This window comes from Capsella rubella, unplaced genomic scaffold, assembly GCF_000375325.1.
Source record: "Capsella rubella cultivar Monte Gargano unplaced genomic scaffold, Caprub1_0 scaffold_7, whole genome shotgun sequence".
In the NCBI taxonomy this organism is placed as follows: domain Eukaryota; kingdom Viridiplantae; phylum Streptophyta; class Magnoliopsida; order Brassicales; family Brassicaceae; genus Capsella; species Capsella rubella.
In genome coordinates, this window is record NW_006238917.1 from 13,617,161 (window position 1) to 13,631,929 (window position 14,769).

At 36.8% G+C, this 14,769-nt stretch overlaps 1 protein-coding gene across 1 annotated transcript; it reads left to right on the forward strand.

Moving 5' to 3' along the window:
• Positions 1-6,924: 6,924 nt before the first annotated feature.
• On the forward strand, positions 6,925-11,853 carry LOC111829448. The gene is made up of 12 exons (XM_023778532.1): positions 6,925-7,436; positions 7,514-7,576; positions 8,124-8,222; positions 8,297-9,248; positions 9,368-9,952; positions 10,034-10,159; positions 10,247-10,351; positions 10,433-10,501; positions 10,574-10,642; positions 10,729-10,949; positions 11,043-11,124; positions 11,209-11,853. The coding sequence occupies exons 1-12, from the start codon at positions 6,925-6,927 to the stop codon at positions 11,851-11,853; spliced, it is 3,528 nt and encodes a 1,175-aa protein (XP_023634300.1).
• The last annotated feature ends 2,916 nt before the right edge of the window (positions 11,854-14,769 follow it).

The window sequence follows — 14,769 nt, forward strand, 5'->3', positions numbered from 1 at the left end:
TTGTTGATTTTTTCTCCTTCTCTTTTTCTTCCATTCCCAGTTTTTATTTTGGACCACTGACAGGAAAAGACACTTTATGTTTAAGATATAACAACTAAGGCAAAATATAAGCAGCTCCAACTTTTTATATTGTTTGTCCAAAAAAAGACTTATTTGCCCCAAAAAAAGAAATGAAAACTGTATGAGTAAATAGCATCTACACCCACTTTCTCATAAAATATTCACCAATACACCCACTTTATGCTGCCTCTATACTTTTTACACTTGAAATAACAAACAACCCATTACAACTTCTACTCTCCCTCTTCTAAGTTATAACTACTCACATTCTTTTTCTTTTCTTTTAACATTACAATAAAAAAATATATATATTTCTCAATTTTCTTTGGGTGAAGTACGACACTAGCACGTGTATAGTGGTTAAGTACCAAAATGGATGGGAGAGAAAAAAATCGTTAAATGGCAGGTTTGCCCTTATGTTAGAGTTATAGGAATAAAGGTAATTACGAAACATGCCATTAAAAAGAAATGCCACGTTGGAGAGAGAAGGCGTTTTTCGGCACAGTTTTGGGGGGAAAAACTCCCGCCATGTTATAAGTCTACCAGGTGGTTATGGTAGAGTTTCGGGTATTGTATAGAGTTGTGTGGTAGAGTAAATGGATTTTGGTATAGTTGATTAGTAGAGTCATCCGTAGTGGTGGGAGAGTAAGAAGGTAGGTAGACTTATTTGGTACATTTAGCACACATGGTGGTAGAGATATAATTAAGGCATAGAGTAAGGAAATAGATAGAGTTGTTACGTAGAGTAACCCTGCAATGGTGGTAGACTTTGGAGGAAACTTCCTTAGAGTTAATGGGGTTGATAGAGTTGGATGTTAGATTTATCAGTAGACACATAAAGTTATGATGTTGACAAAGTTTTGCGATAGACTTGACTTACGTTACGATAGAGATTTGACGTCCAAAACTGCTTTTGTGAGCACAACCCTTTGACGGTAGAGTTGTTGTGGTGATGGTAGAGTTATAAAGTAAAAATAGAGTTTTCATCTAGTTACGACATAGTTAATATGACTAGAATAGCAAAAGTAAGGTAGAGTTATACTTGTGTGAGAGATTATTGGTGAAAAGTTACTCTATCATAAGTAACTCTATCGCAACGTGGATAGATATGTATGGTAGAGTTATACCTATCTAGGGTTTTGTTAGGACGAATCATAACTCAAAATGTCGTTTTTACCCTTACAAAATTTTTATATTACCTCGAAAACCTAATAGGTGACGACAGACTTACTAAGTTACTATTAACTCTAGTATAGTTGTGATAGAGTTATGGTGTTGCTTTATGGCCAAGTAACTACACAACCCATCATGAATATGTGCTAAGTATAAATTTTGGAAAATAAAGTGGCCATGGAGGTTTTTGAGGAATTTTTCTATGAACTAGAGAAAATAGAGTTTTATATATGAGTCTCTGTAAAGACTAATTGAAAGGAATCCAATGCAAGTGATGGTTTGCCAATCGAATTATTCATGGATGTAGCTTTGAGACTGCGATCATATTGGGCATGCGTTCCTTACTGTTTTTTTTTCATTACGACAACACAAAGACCATCCGCCATACATTTAAAGAAAATCGATTAGGACCTATCAGATTAAATTTGAATAAAATCCCCTTCGAACAAGCTTAGATGTTACTATATGACACATTTAGCAATTTTGAAATATGAAAAAAATTAGATTTCGTTAAAGGTTAGATGTTTACATTTGCATTATTAATTTCCATTTAATTTGTGTTGAATTATTTATGGATGTAGCTTTGAGACTGCGATCATAGTGGGCATGCAGTTCTCTAGTGTTTTATATTTCATTACAACAACACACATACACATCTGCCATACAGATAAGGAAAATCGTTTAGGACATACCAAATTAAATTCAAATAAAATTACTATGAAACCAGCTTAGATGCTATATGACACATTCAACAATTTGAAGTAAAAAAAAAATAGATTGATTTATTCAACTGATAAGTCACATATATTTTCTTATTTTACAATCAAAACTAGAATCTCCACTATTGTGTTAACTTTCTCTATTAACAGTTTAACACTATGTTATGTATCATCAATGTCAAGCTTCCCAAGTTATTCCACTATTCGATTTCATTCCAATGGTGGTAAGGTATTTATATATTTTTGGTATGCATTTGACTATCTTTTTAATAAAATTAACTCTTTAATTTTGTATTGCCAATGATCATAAAAAACCCCCATAATAGAATGGCTAGTTTTATTTGAATGAGTAGATAAATACCACTTGCTACTGTTAAATTTGTCTCTAATTCATATCAAGTGACCTAATTACAAGAACAACAACTTTTAGTAGGTTTTATTTAATATATATGTAAGTTTTTTTGGTAAAAAGAAAAATATTAATGGCATTTCTGTAATACAAAAAAAACCATATGGGTATTTGTCATTTTACAAAGTTTTGTGCTATTTTAGTCGGTCCAAATTTGCATGGGTCAGATTGGTTCGGATCCACAATTTATGTGCTAGTTAAGTCTATTATCTCATTTTCTTTCTCTCTTTTTCACGTTTTTTTCTCCATTTTTGTAATGTTATATTTTCTCTATCTTTTTCTCCCTTTTTCATATTTTACAAGAGATTCTCTCTTTCTCTCTATTTTTCTCCCCCTTTCGGTAACGATCACATGAACGTAATTTTTTATATAAGAAATTTAGAAAATAATTTATATATTGAAAATTACATGGATGGTTTATAGTTCATAATTTATGTTTACAATTTAGTATTTAGGGCTAGGATTTTAGGGTTTAGGACTTAGGCCTTAGGCTTTTTTTAGCTTGAACAATTTGTACAGTAGTTGTCTATGGTCTCATGTCCAGTACACATATTCTATATGGATAACAACTAGATGCTTATAAACTTGTGTATTGATATGTAACGATTACGTGATTCACATGACCAAATAGACTACACTGCTTGGATAGTCACCAATGGTTAGAAACATAATTTGTTATTATCCTCACTCTAAAGACAACGACTTACACACTTTTGAAAAAATTTCAAAATATCTCCATATGGACAAATTTAAATGGATTCATAAATTATCATGGACAATTTTATTTCTCGAACATAATGCACAATTTTAAGGTTTAGGGGTTAGGATATAGTGTATGATTGGTTTTGGTTTTAGAGTTAAATTTAATTGGATAAAGGATAAGTAGTAGAGGAAGACAATATAATTTCAATTTTGAAAATGGTGAACAAAATATTATGTGGTTTAAGTTGAATGGTTTAGTGTTTTGGCGTTAATGTTTAGAGTTTATAATTTAGTGGTTGGGTTCAGGATTTGGTGTTTAATATTTAGGGTTTATGATTTATTTTTATAGCTTTTTTCAATCAATGTGGATATAGTTAGTTGTTCACATATGCACTGCCAATTATCATTTTAATTTGTTAGGCTGAAGATATAGAATACATAATTAGACTGAGAGTAACGTTATTGATAGATTCAATTATCAAGTATGGATAGATTCAATTTCGTTGATATCATGTAATATACTCAATGAAGAATGTATAATATATTTGTTCACATATATACTATCCATTGGCATTTCTTAATGATAAACGTTATTATTTAGATTTTAAAAGTCTTCACTGTTTAGGGTTTCGAGTTTAGAGTTCAGTGTTATTGTTATTGGATATAGGTTTAAACTTCTACGTCTTAGTTTAGGTTTTAGTGTTTAGGATTTAGTATTTAGTGGTTAGGTTTAGGATTTTCTAGTTTTATATTTAAGGTTTATTGTTTAGACTCTTCTTGTAATCAAAACAACTATGTATCCATGAATGATATTATAATTGACTATCCATTTATCAGTGAACAAATGTTCAACTACAAATAGATAGTGTATAATACAATAATTCATCTAAACTATAGCAATATGCATATTAAAATGTATAAAAAATATAATTATAATCTATTGTATATAAATAAAGTGAGTTACTATTTAAAATGACAACTTATAGTCACAACAACAAAGAAAAAGGAGAAAAAGAGAGAAATGGAGAGAAAATTGATTTCTTATTTATACAAAAATGTCTTTCTTTCACGTTATTTATCTGAATAAATATCAACTACTCATCTCGATCATTAGTTACAATACAAGGGCTCAGAACTTATCAAAAAAAGTCAGTTTTTTTTTTAAAACCACACAAAGAAGGGAAAAATCGTATAAGCTAATGAATAATTTGCATCTACACCCACTTTCACACTTTCTTATAGCACATACACCCACTTTCAGCTATTGGCATAATTTTATGTGATGAAATGTCAGTATAGTCCTTATAAGAGGAAAAAGAAAATAATAAAACTAACTCTGCTTCACATCACACAAAAACTCGAACAAAACGTAATTGAGCCTCTTCTTCTTCTTCTTCTTCTTTCTTTCTTAAAAAGTAATTGAGCCTCTTCTTCTTCTTCTTTTTTTCTTAAAAAGTAATTGAGCCTCTTCTTCTTTCTTTCTTTTTTCTTTTGAACAAAGCGAGCCTCTTCACCCCATCCTCTGTAATCTTTGCCATCTCGTCCTTGACCCAACATCGATTCCGGTTTAAAACTTTTTGTCTGATCCAGAAAGATGTGCACTATGAGACTCAGAGATCCAGAGTATTGTCATACGAATTTCACGAAATACTTCACCAAAACTGTAGGATTCTTATCTGGGGAAATATTCTCTGGTGCGTTTAGAGGGAGAAATCCTTGTTACTTTAACACATGTGTGATGGTGATTATCTCAAAAAATGGAGAAACGACGGTTACACAAACCATTTAGAGAAATGGATGGGGGTTCAGAAGTTCTAGATGATTTACGACCTTCCACCGTTTTTCTTTTTTCACGGTCACATCGTGGATTTTTTTTGTTATCCATAAAGAGTTATCCATTTGGTTAATTTTTTAAAATACTTTGTGTGTTGTTGTTTTTCAAGTACTCGTGAATTTTTTGTAATTAATTAAAGTTTTTTTATAACTAATATGTTCGTAGTCAACACTAAGTGGACATATTATTATGGATACAAGCTGCCATTTCAAAAAGCATTTAGTTGTGTCTAAATTGGGTTAATCTAAGTTGAGTTAATAACCACATGGTCAGAGTTTAGTGGATAGACTTGGATGAAAATTACAAAAACAAGGAAAAAACCGATTCTCTGATCCATGTAAAGTACTTGTCAATAAAGTTCGACATCAATGTTGAATAATTTTTTGGTGTTATTCATGATTAATTCACCTAAACAAAATATCTTTGATCAATAAGCTTTTCATAGGTTTTTTAAATTACCAAACACAAGTAAGTATCCATAAACAGACTATCCATATATTAGCGAACAAATGTTCAACTACAAATGAATATTATAAAATATAAAAATTCATTTAAAATATATCAAAATGGATCTTAAAATATAGAAAAAAATAATTATAACCTTCACAAAAGTATACCATCCCTCTAAAGTAGGTCTATATGTCAATTTTCTTAACAAAAATATGCGTATATGTAATTCACTCAAAATGTAACTAAGTAGTTGGAAAAGAATGAGTGGCAAGTCTGTTAATATAACAACTATATTTTTTCCATAGTTGTTAAAGTTTTACAAAAAAATAGAGAGTGTCTTTTTGTGTGAATACTTTTGGAAAAGTGCATTTTCGTTGTATTAACTCTTTTATTTTTCCTTATGTCAACTTTACATAATTATTAAGAAAATATTTTCTATTTTTTGTGTACAATACATTGTAATTGTAACTTTTCTATATTTTATGTGAAAAATTATATTTTCCATAAAGACATTAAAAATGGACACCATAATATTTGTGATGGTGATAAAAATGTCTAAGAGATTGTGGATAGTTGAAAATATCTATCTTCCTATGCTCTTCACTGCACTATTTTCTCTAAACGTGTTCACACCATCTATGTCCTTTATTGTTTGTGAAGTATAAACCGCATATTAGTGTTGTTATTACAGTGTCTCATTGAAATGTAATCCAAGGAATAAAAACTGAATAACATGTCCCCGAAAGGTTATTCACGTAGGTAACACAATACCTCCCAAAACAAATTAGGGTTTTTAGTAAAATGGTAAATCAAGAGTCACAGTTGTATCGAAGTTTCCATCTTATAAAAAATATATGTGCTGGGAATGATGGACCTACGCACATACATATCCCGATTAAAAAAAGGTTGAAAGGCCAACAACAACATAAGGTTTGATGAATACTGATCATTTGTGTACATATGTTAAAACATCGTGTTTTTTCAGTGAAGGTAGATGTCCATTAATCGTCGACCATTATCAAGCAAAAATTACAAAAAAAACAAAAATCCATTATTAAGCATTACATTTTGAGAAGTATTATATGGACAGAACCTCGAAGAAAAACTTAAAAAACAAATAAACAAAAATAAAGAAAGAATGTAACTAAAAAGTTAGATAGCAATTACGTGAATTTAGAAAAACAAAGCAAGGCTATACATGCCCATTATTTACCCATAGTTGTGCAAGTTTGGGAAAACAAGAAAAATGATTTAATTTGGAGAAAATTGTACTAAGTGACATGAACAGTATCAAAATTCATGAGCATTGCCATATTGTCGATTCCGTTTTCCCGCTTGCCACAACGCCTAGTCGAAATGACTTCTTTACCCTCGACGACTGAACTCGCTAAAGCCAAAGAGAACTGTTGATGACACGACTTAAAGTCGCTTTTTCTCTTTGCGCCGTTTCGTGTTTATAACCAAACAATTAATTTTATCAACAGTTCCATTATTATCCGATGGACAAGCAATTAACCCTCTCAAACTTTTTTTCGAGAATATTGATTCCACCCCGTTCACCCCCTCAACCCCTTCCTATGCCCATTCCGATCGACGGTGCGTCGATTACCCCCTCGGCGGCGGACGAATCCGTTAACAGATTAGTAGCCGCTGCACCGGAAACCATGGGATCCCCCGACAAGCAACCCCTAGCAGACGGCGACGCCTCTGCTACCCCAAGATCTCCTGCGCCGCCAGCCGATGACCATCGCGGAGAAGAACCTAGCGCAGACGGAGAACCTAGCGCAGACGGAGAACCTAGCGCAGACGGAGAACCTAGCGCAGACGGAGAACCTAGCGCAGACGGAGAAGCTACGGCAGACGGTGACGCATGTGGTGCCCGAACATCTCCTATCTCGCCACCAGACGAAACCGCTAATCCTTTGGTCAGCTTAGAGATCCCCGGAGTAAATGCTAGTTCCGGAGACTTAGACCCATCGAAGAACGAGAAAGGCCCTATCGCGCCCTCCGATGAAACCGCCAGCGACGTCCCCCCTTCTCCCCGAGAGCAGTCTCCCGCCAGAGACCTTCGTACTTGCCTAACGAGGAGGTGAGTTTCGATACTGTGGAATTTATTTTTTTAATATTTTTGTCCATCTTCCAATTTCTAATTTTGGTCCACCACAGATCTACACTGCGTTCTGGTGGACAGGACAAGAATTATGATATTGTCAACCGTCCCAACAAACGGTATTGTCATCTGTAGACTCAATATTTGTATATTGTCCTTCTTTGAGTTAGTCCATTTCGCATATTATTACACCTATCAGTAGACCATATCGTTTGTTGTCTACTATACTCAATATTTAGATATTGTCCTTCTTTGAGTTAGTCCATTTCGCATATTATTACACCTATCAGTAGACCATATTGTTTGTTGTCTACTATACTCAATATTTATATATTGTCCTTCTTCGAGTTAGTCCATTTCGCATATTATTACACCTATCAGTAGACCAGATCATTTCTTGTCCTTTAAGCATATTATTAGTCCATTTCACATATCAGTAGACCAGATCATTTCTTGTCCTTTAAGCATATTATTAGTCCATTTCACCTAGCAGTAGACCAGATCATTTCTTGTCCTTTAAGCATATTATTAGTCCATTTCACCTATCAGTAGACCAGATCATTTCTTGTCCTTTAAGCATATTATTAGTCCATTTCACCTATAAGTAGACCAGATCGTTTGTTGTCTACTCATTGTCACTTACATCGTGTCTCTTATACTCATTAGGACCCGAGAAATTGTACGTGGACTCAAAGCAGATTCTCGGCCAGTGTACCTCCCCAAACCAAATCCCTCACGGCCAGTGGACATCTCGAGAGCTAAGAGGTATTTTCAATATTCTTAGGTTAACTTTGTTTGTCGTCTTAGAAGCTAATTGTCGCTTTTTGCTTTCAAAACAGCCACCCGCGCGCGGAAAATGTTGGTGGACAACCCCAGCAGGACAGTGTCTCTTCCCTGCTCCCACATCGTTTATTTGCGACTAATCGATATCCAGCGGGTGGACGTATCAATTCATATTCAAGGCCGGAGTATCTCCTCGACATTGTCGATGTCTTGGATGGTTCATTGGAGTTTGAGTGGCTTAAGCAGTCATCTTTCGGCCGTCTTCTCCAGCTACCTCTTCGTAGAAGTTCTTTGTCTGGTAAACTTGTCCATCAAGTCCTTTGCCGTTCTCTGATTACCAAGAAACGCCATGAGTTGTGGTTCATATATGGCGGGCAACCAATTCGCTTCTCAATGAGAGAGTTCGCAATACTCACTGGTCTTAACTGTAATCCCTACCCTTCCGAGGATGAGATTAAGAGGATGCAAAACCCATGTGGCAAGGATTTACATTACTGGACATCTTTATTTGGTCCACACAGCTCCATGACGATACGCGAGATTGTCGATTGGCTGAAGCGTGACAAAAAATTCCCCAAAAACAAAAGAATGGATGGGCAGAAGCGATTAAAGCTAGCACTCATTGTTATAGTTGAGGGTATTCTCGTCTGCGATTCGTCCAATGTCAGAGCTTCTAGGAAGGTTGCACAGATGGTTAAGGATGTTGACACCTTTGATAGCTTCCCGTGGGGACGGATGTCATTTGCGCGTACATTGGCGACTATATCTTTTGGGTCAGCCATCGACTCTGCCGATATCCTTGCTCAAAAACTCATGCAATCCCACACGGCCACACATGGATTCACCCTTGCAATCCAATTGCTAATCCTTCAAACAGTCCCCCTGCTTCAGCGATATCTAATAGATGCTGATGACAAGCAGACATTCACCGTGCGATCGGTTTCCCAGCTCACTATGCTCAAGACCTTCCACAACTCTAACATTTTGGAGACAGAGATGGACAAGAACGTAAGTTTGTCCATTACTATTTTTTAATTTTTATAGACATGATAATTGATGGACATATATAGTAATGTCCACAAGAAGCATGATTGTTAACTCCTTATTTTTTTTCTACGTGTGTGTAGCTCGAGGTTGATTGTCTCTTGAATTCGCGAGACGATTCTGAGTTAGGAACCCTGTCATGGATTGACGAGGTGGAAGATGATGGGGTTACTTTTATCCTTGATAAGCTCAGACATGGGCACAGGTTTAAGGTTGATGATTGGCATGGAGGTGTCTCTAATCTCCCATCGATTGCACAGTCCCCCAAGAAAGCGGAACCAACTGTAGGTGGCAAGCGTAGGAAGCCCCGTCTCACAAAACGGAGGGTAGATGTCCCTAATAGTCCCATTCAGCATCCTGTAGCTGAGGACTCACCAAAAACCGACTGGTTTGGTAGCAATCTTTCCAGGGAGCTACTTGCAGAAGTCGACAAACGCAACGCTGAGTTGTTATCAGAAATAGAGCGCAAGTGGGTACTCGAAAGAGCGTCGTTGAAGAGGGAGATTGTTGATGATATGATCCAGAGGTTGTGTGAAAAAGGACAAAGCAAGGGTGGACCCACTTCAAATGATTCAAATTTTTTGGATGAACTTAACAAGTCCTCATGGCCTGCTTACGGTGATGACATTATAGACATTCTTCGGGACATAAATAAATCAGAAGACAAGGTCCTTAGCTTTTGCTTTTACATCCCTTACCTTTTAAATCCTTCAACTTTTCAATCATTTTTCATGTTTTATACCTGTTAGGGAGCTGGCGTTAACGACGAGCAGGATCACCATTCCAACGACAAGGTTGATGAAGCTCATGTTTCAGCCGACCACAAAGCGGACACTACTTCTGTGGACACTGAGGAATCATCTCATCGAACCGAGGTAATAAACCTCTCTCTTTCTATAACTGTTCACCTACCTTGTAATAAACCTTGTTGACATAAAACTGCTTTTCTCTTATTTGACAAGGAATCCGGTGAGGAACAACAATCCCACGGTGAGGAACAAGAATCCCCCGGTGGAGGACATAATTTTGTCCACTGCTCGCAACCTGTTGTAACCGAGCTAGATGAGGTGTGGAAATTTTCAATCAGAACACAAGTTATTTATCGTCCACCAATATACTTATCTTGTCTACCGTCCATTTTGCATTAGGACGTCCATGAGTTATCAGATTCTGAACAGTCTTCGCACACCAATGATGGGTCACACAGCTCGGACCAGGTATAAATTATGTCCGTATAATATTATAAGTTTTTACACCATTTAGGGATTACAATTGTGACCTTACTACAGGACGTGGATGGCGGACAATCTACCAATGATGAGCAGTCTCTTTCACAGGACACAACTGATGATCCCAAGGTAGTAGTGATATACGACTTATCATTTCTTTAAAAAATAATATTGATCCCAAGGTATCCGACTAAACGCATATGTTGCTTCAACAGACCAAGATATTGTCCAAAAAAAGGAAGAACCCCATTGTAGATCAAGTTCTCACACCGTGGCCAACTAAGAGACGGAGGAGAGGTCCAAGAAGGTATGGCCAATCGTCCCAAAAGAAGGACGAGGTTGACTCTTCTCAAGATGACGAGTATGACCCTTTCAAGGAGGTTAAACCACAACTAAAGAAAATGTTTCTAGAAAAGCTAGCCTCCCATACCAGAAAGTAAGTACCTCACATGTTATATATTAGTCGACCACATATCATACGCCGTTGACCAAACTTTTTTGATCGCACATCCATGTTGAAACTTGTCAGGGAGTATATCATCGATGGGCATGCTGTCAAACCAAACTTTTTCAAGGTTTTATACACCTGCTCCCAGTGGGTTGAGAATCAGGTAAGCTGTGTATATTTACCATTTTGTCATATATTTTTTTGTTGTCCTCTGGACAATCTTTATTAAGCTCTACTCAACATGCAGCATATGAAAGCATTGCTCAGCTATACATGGAGGCGCTATGGTGAGCATTTCTTCGACGAACGCATTGCTGTCCTGGACACATGGTTTTCTCGCATCGTATGCGATGAGCTCCCCCGATTTAACCGCCTAAAAAAGAATGGTGTTCCTTTCGGGTGGAACAGTGTCATCAAGAACTACGTCCGTGGGAATGTCCCCAATCGCCAGGGAAAGCTTGCTTGGTTCACCGACGTAGACATCATCTACCTGCCAATGAGATGGGGTAAACGTCATTGGGTTGCTCTTAAAATTCGCCTCAAGCATGGTTCTATTTGGATCCTCGACACTCTAAAAGCCGAGAACAACCCTGCAATGGTGAAGAAGATTATGAAGCCTTTAGTTAATCTGCTCCCACATATAATCAAAGATCTCGTCGGAGAAAGTTTCATTGATTCTCCCCTGCCTACCGTGTTCACCGCCAACAGGGTAGCTGATGTTTATCAATCTGTCAGCCCCGGAGATTGCGGACCTCTAACTGTGAAGCTTATCGAGATGCACGCACATGGAATTAGAGGGGACGATTGCATAACAGAAGCCATGGTTGACACGATGAGGATGAAATATGCCATTGATGTCTTCCAAGATTGTGTTGTTTCTTTGTTTCCTTAATTATTGTCCACTGACTTTACCAAAAAATGTTTAAATGGTTCCTAAGTACTTTTTTTAATTTTTCGATTGTTGTCTATCACTCCCTAAGTACACTTTTTAGATTGTTGTCTATCAGTACTCATTTCATCTGCTCAATCCTTTAATCACCGAACTTTTATTGTTTCTTTCTTACAAGTAGTTCATCTTTTAAAATTCTGTCCATCTGTATAAACTTGAGTACTGACCATCTTTTAAACTATACTACTGTCCATCATGTTTCTTTTAAACTAGAATCCTGTCCATCTTTTTTTTAAAAGATGACTGTCCATTTTCAAAAAACAGTACACGTAATAGGTCCGCATTTCAACACAGTTACTCCCGTCATCTTTCCCCCCCCCCTGCATCAATACGTTTCGCCCTATCATTGGTCCACGTGTAAATAAAGCTTCAACACCTTCTTCTCAGTCACACAGTGTGTAGTCATATCACGTAAGCTTTTAGTTAACTTTAGGTGACTTTAACTTCTTTATTACCACGTGGATCATAATTCTTCAAATTACAATTCTCTTATTTAATGATTGTTAACTTTCGTCATATCACACCCTCACCAACTCCACATCTATCCCCACTCTCATCCATCCACTGAATGGATCAAAATTCCTACTCGCAGCCTCTTCCTTCGGCTCCCTCTTCCTCCTCCGCGTCTTAGATGCCATACCGACCACGGCCCATGTTGGAAACCGGCATTCCACCCCGTTGTTATTGCGGGTCTGCTCTAAGGATTGTTCGGTGGCCAGAAGGCTTAAACACAGGGCGTCTCTTTTACGAATGCGTGGACGAAGAGGTTATTGATGGACTAATTTGTGTTTCTATGTCCACGACGTGACCCGCCCTAACATTTTTTTTTCTCACAGCCCGAAGGCATTCATCTGACCAAATGGTGGGATGTAGCTATGCTGGAAGAGATTCAGCGTATCAAAGACAGGTACGAAGACTAAGATGAACGTTTTAAATACATTTCATACACCCCTGAAGGAGAATGCTTCGAACCCAGGAGGATGCTGGCTCGTTTTAAAGCCCAGGAAGAACAACTCGCTAATCTCCATGTGTGTGAAGAAGAGACGAAAATTGCTTTTGCTGCAATCAATTACGAAATCGAGGAGGTTTCAAACAAAACCATCCACATCTCTCAACACTGTCTCCACATTCGCAAGCTTTTCAAGGCCAATGTCTTAATTTTCATTTCAACTGGAGTGTTATATCTTTTGTTTGCCTTCGCATTTTTCTTCCCTAGGTCTGGTTAAAAATTTCGCTGGTGGACATGTTCGAATATTTTATCATTTTTTGTTTGCTAATCTATGTAATTGACGGCTAGACTATTACTTTCTAAGTAATTAGTTCTGTGGACCAGACTGGGATGTATTCTTGTCCACATTTTTTATGACAGTCAACTCTTCGTGTTTTTTTTAAATGTACCATTCCTTAGTGAATTGAATGATAAGTTCACCAATGGACTATAATCGGGGTCCATTGTCTGCTATCTTTTTTTTGGATTTGCAAAATGTTATTAGTGGACCAGAATTGGGAATTAAACTGGTCCACCACATTTAATCGGGGTATGTATTTTGCGGAGTCTTGTAGAAGTGTTTTGGTCCACAAGTGTATGGAGTATGTCGTTTTTGAACAAGCATTAAACTTGCGGTTGTGTTATTGTTGTAGCAGTAGTGGGGAAAAATTACACGTGCGTTGGATAATTACTATTAGTTTATCGTAAACATACCATAGTTCAATGGGCAAATCCTGTACGTGGACATGCATAGATTGCACTACATATTATAACATACGCTATTTGTCGGCGCGCATGGACCTACATACATAACCGAGAAGGATGATTTGACAATCGAAACAAAGACGTCCAACATATTGTTGCCCCATCAAAACATACACATGAAGTCGATGGACCGCCACCATGGGAAGCATTTTTCGCAGCGAGACTCATTACTACACTTCAACCCATCTGGTCCACAATACAAGATGCATGTAGGAACTTGGCGATATCTCCATGTTGCAGCGTATTCAATATTTGAATATATCCTAACTGGCCCAATCTCACGAATGAATTGGAAAACTAAATCAGCCGCCCGTTCAGCTTCATCGTATGAACCTGCTCTCCTTTGAAAGGAAGACACTGTGGACAAACCTTCGTCGTAATGTCCACGAGTAATAAGAAACATACCTAGTAAGAACTCCATTTCTATGGACAAAGGTGATATTGTCTTCAAAAGTTGTATACCCTCGTTGATGAGACCTTCTCGGCAAGTTAAACGAAGACTCTCCAAGAAGCAAGCTGTGGGGTTTTTAGCTTTCACACACCGAACAAAGAAGGAACGATATTTCCACCATTTATTAGTCAAATCAGGGTTGTGTAGGAAAGAAATGAGGGATGTTGCCTTCAACACTTCTTCGTCACAAACTATTTGCATTCCATATTTCCCAGTAGCCATAAATGGCCCTAGATCTTCAAACCCATCACGAGAAAGCAAAATAAGTATTTTGATCAAAATACTTTTTGGGATAGAGAAAAGAAAATTTCTAAGATTTCGTTTCCGAGAATCCATTGCAAAAAAGCATTTAAACTAGCCAGACAATCTATCCATACATATATACCTCAATATCTTGTCCTTAGGCAATTAATTTTAGGAAAAGTAGGTGTGAAGGTTAGTTGGGATGGTGTCAAGGAATAATTTCCCCTCGTATTTGTGTGTATTAATGAAAGTTGAGTTGGGTAATAAATACAGGAGTAACATGTAGATGTGAAACCATTTGATGACAAAATTCGTTTGCAAATGGGTAGCATGTAAATAATATTGTATCATGTTGGATGACAGAAATTAACTTATGTTGTCCACCGAGATATAAAAAACACGATTTATGTTG

Coding starts and splice junctions, on each gene's coding strand:
- LOC111829448 (XM_023778532.1), top strand. CDS start 6,925: ATGCCCATTCCGATCGACGGTGCGTCGATTACCCCCTCGGCGGCGGAC. Junction 7,437..7,513: donor CGTACTTGCCTAACGAGGAG/GTGAGTTTCGAT, acceptor GGTCCACCACAG/ATCTACACTGCGTTCTGGTG. Junction 10,160..10,246: donor AATCATCTCATCGAACCGAG/GTAATAAACCTC, acceptor TTATTTGACAAG/GAATCCGGTGAGGAACAACA.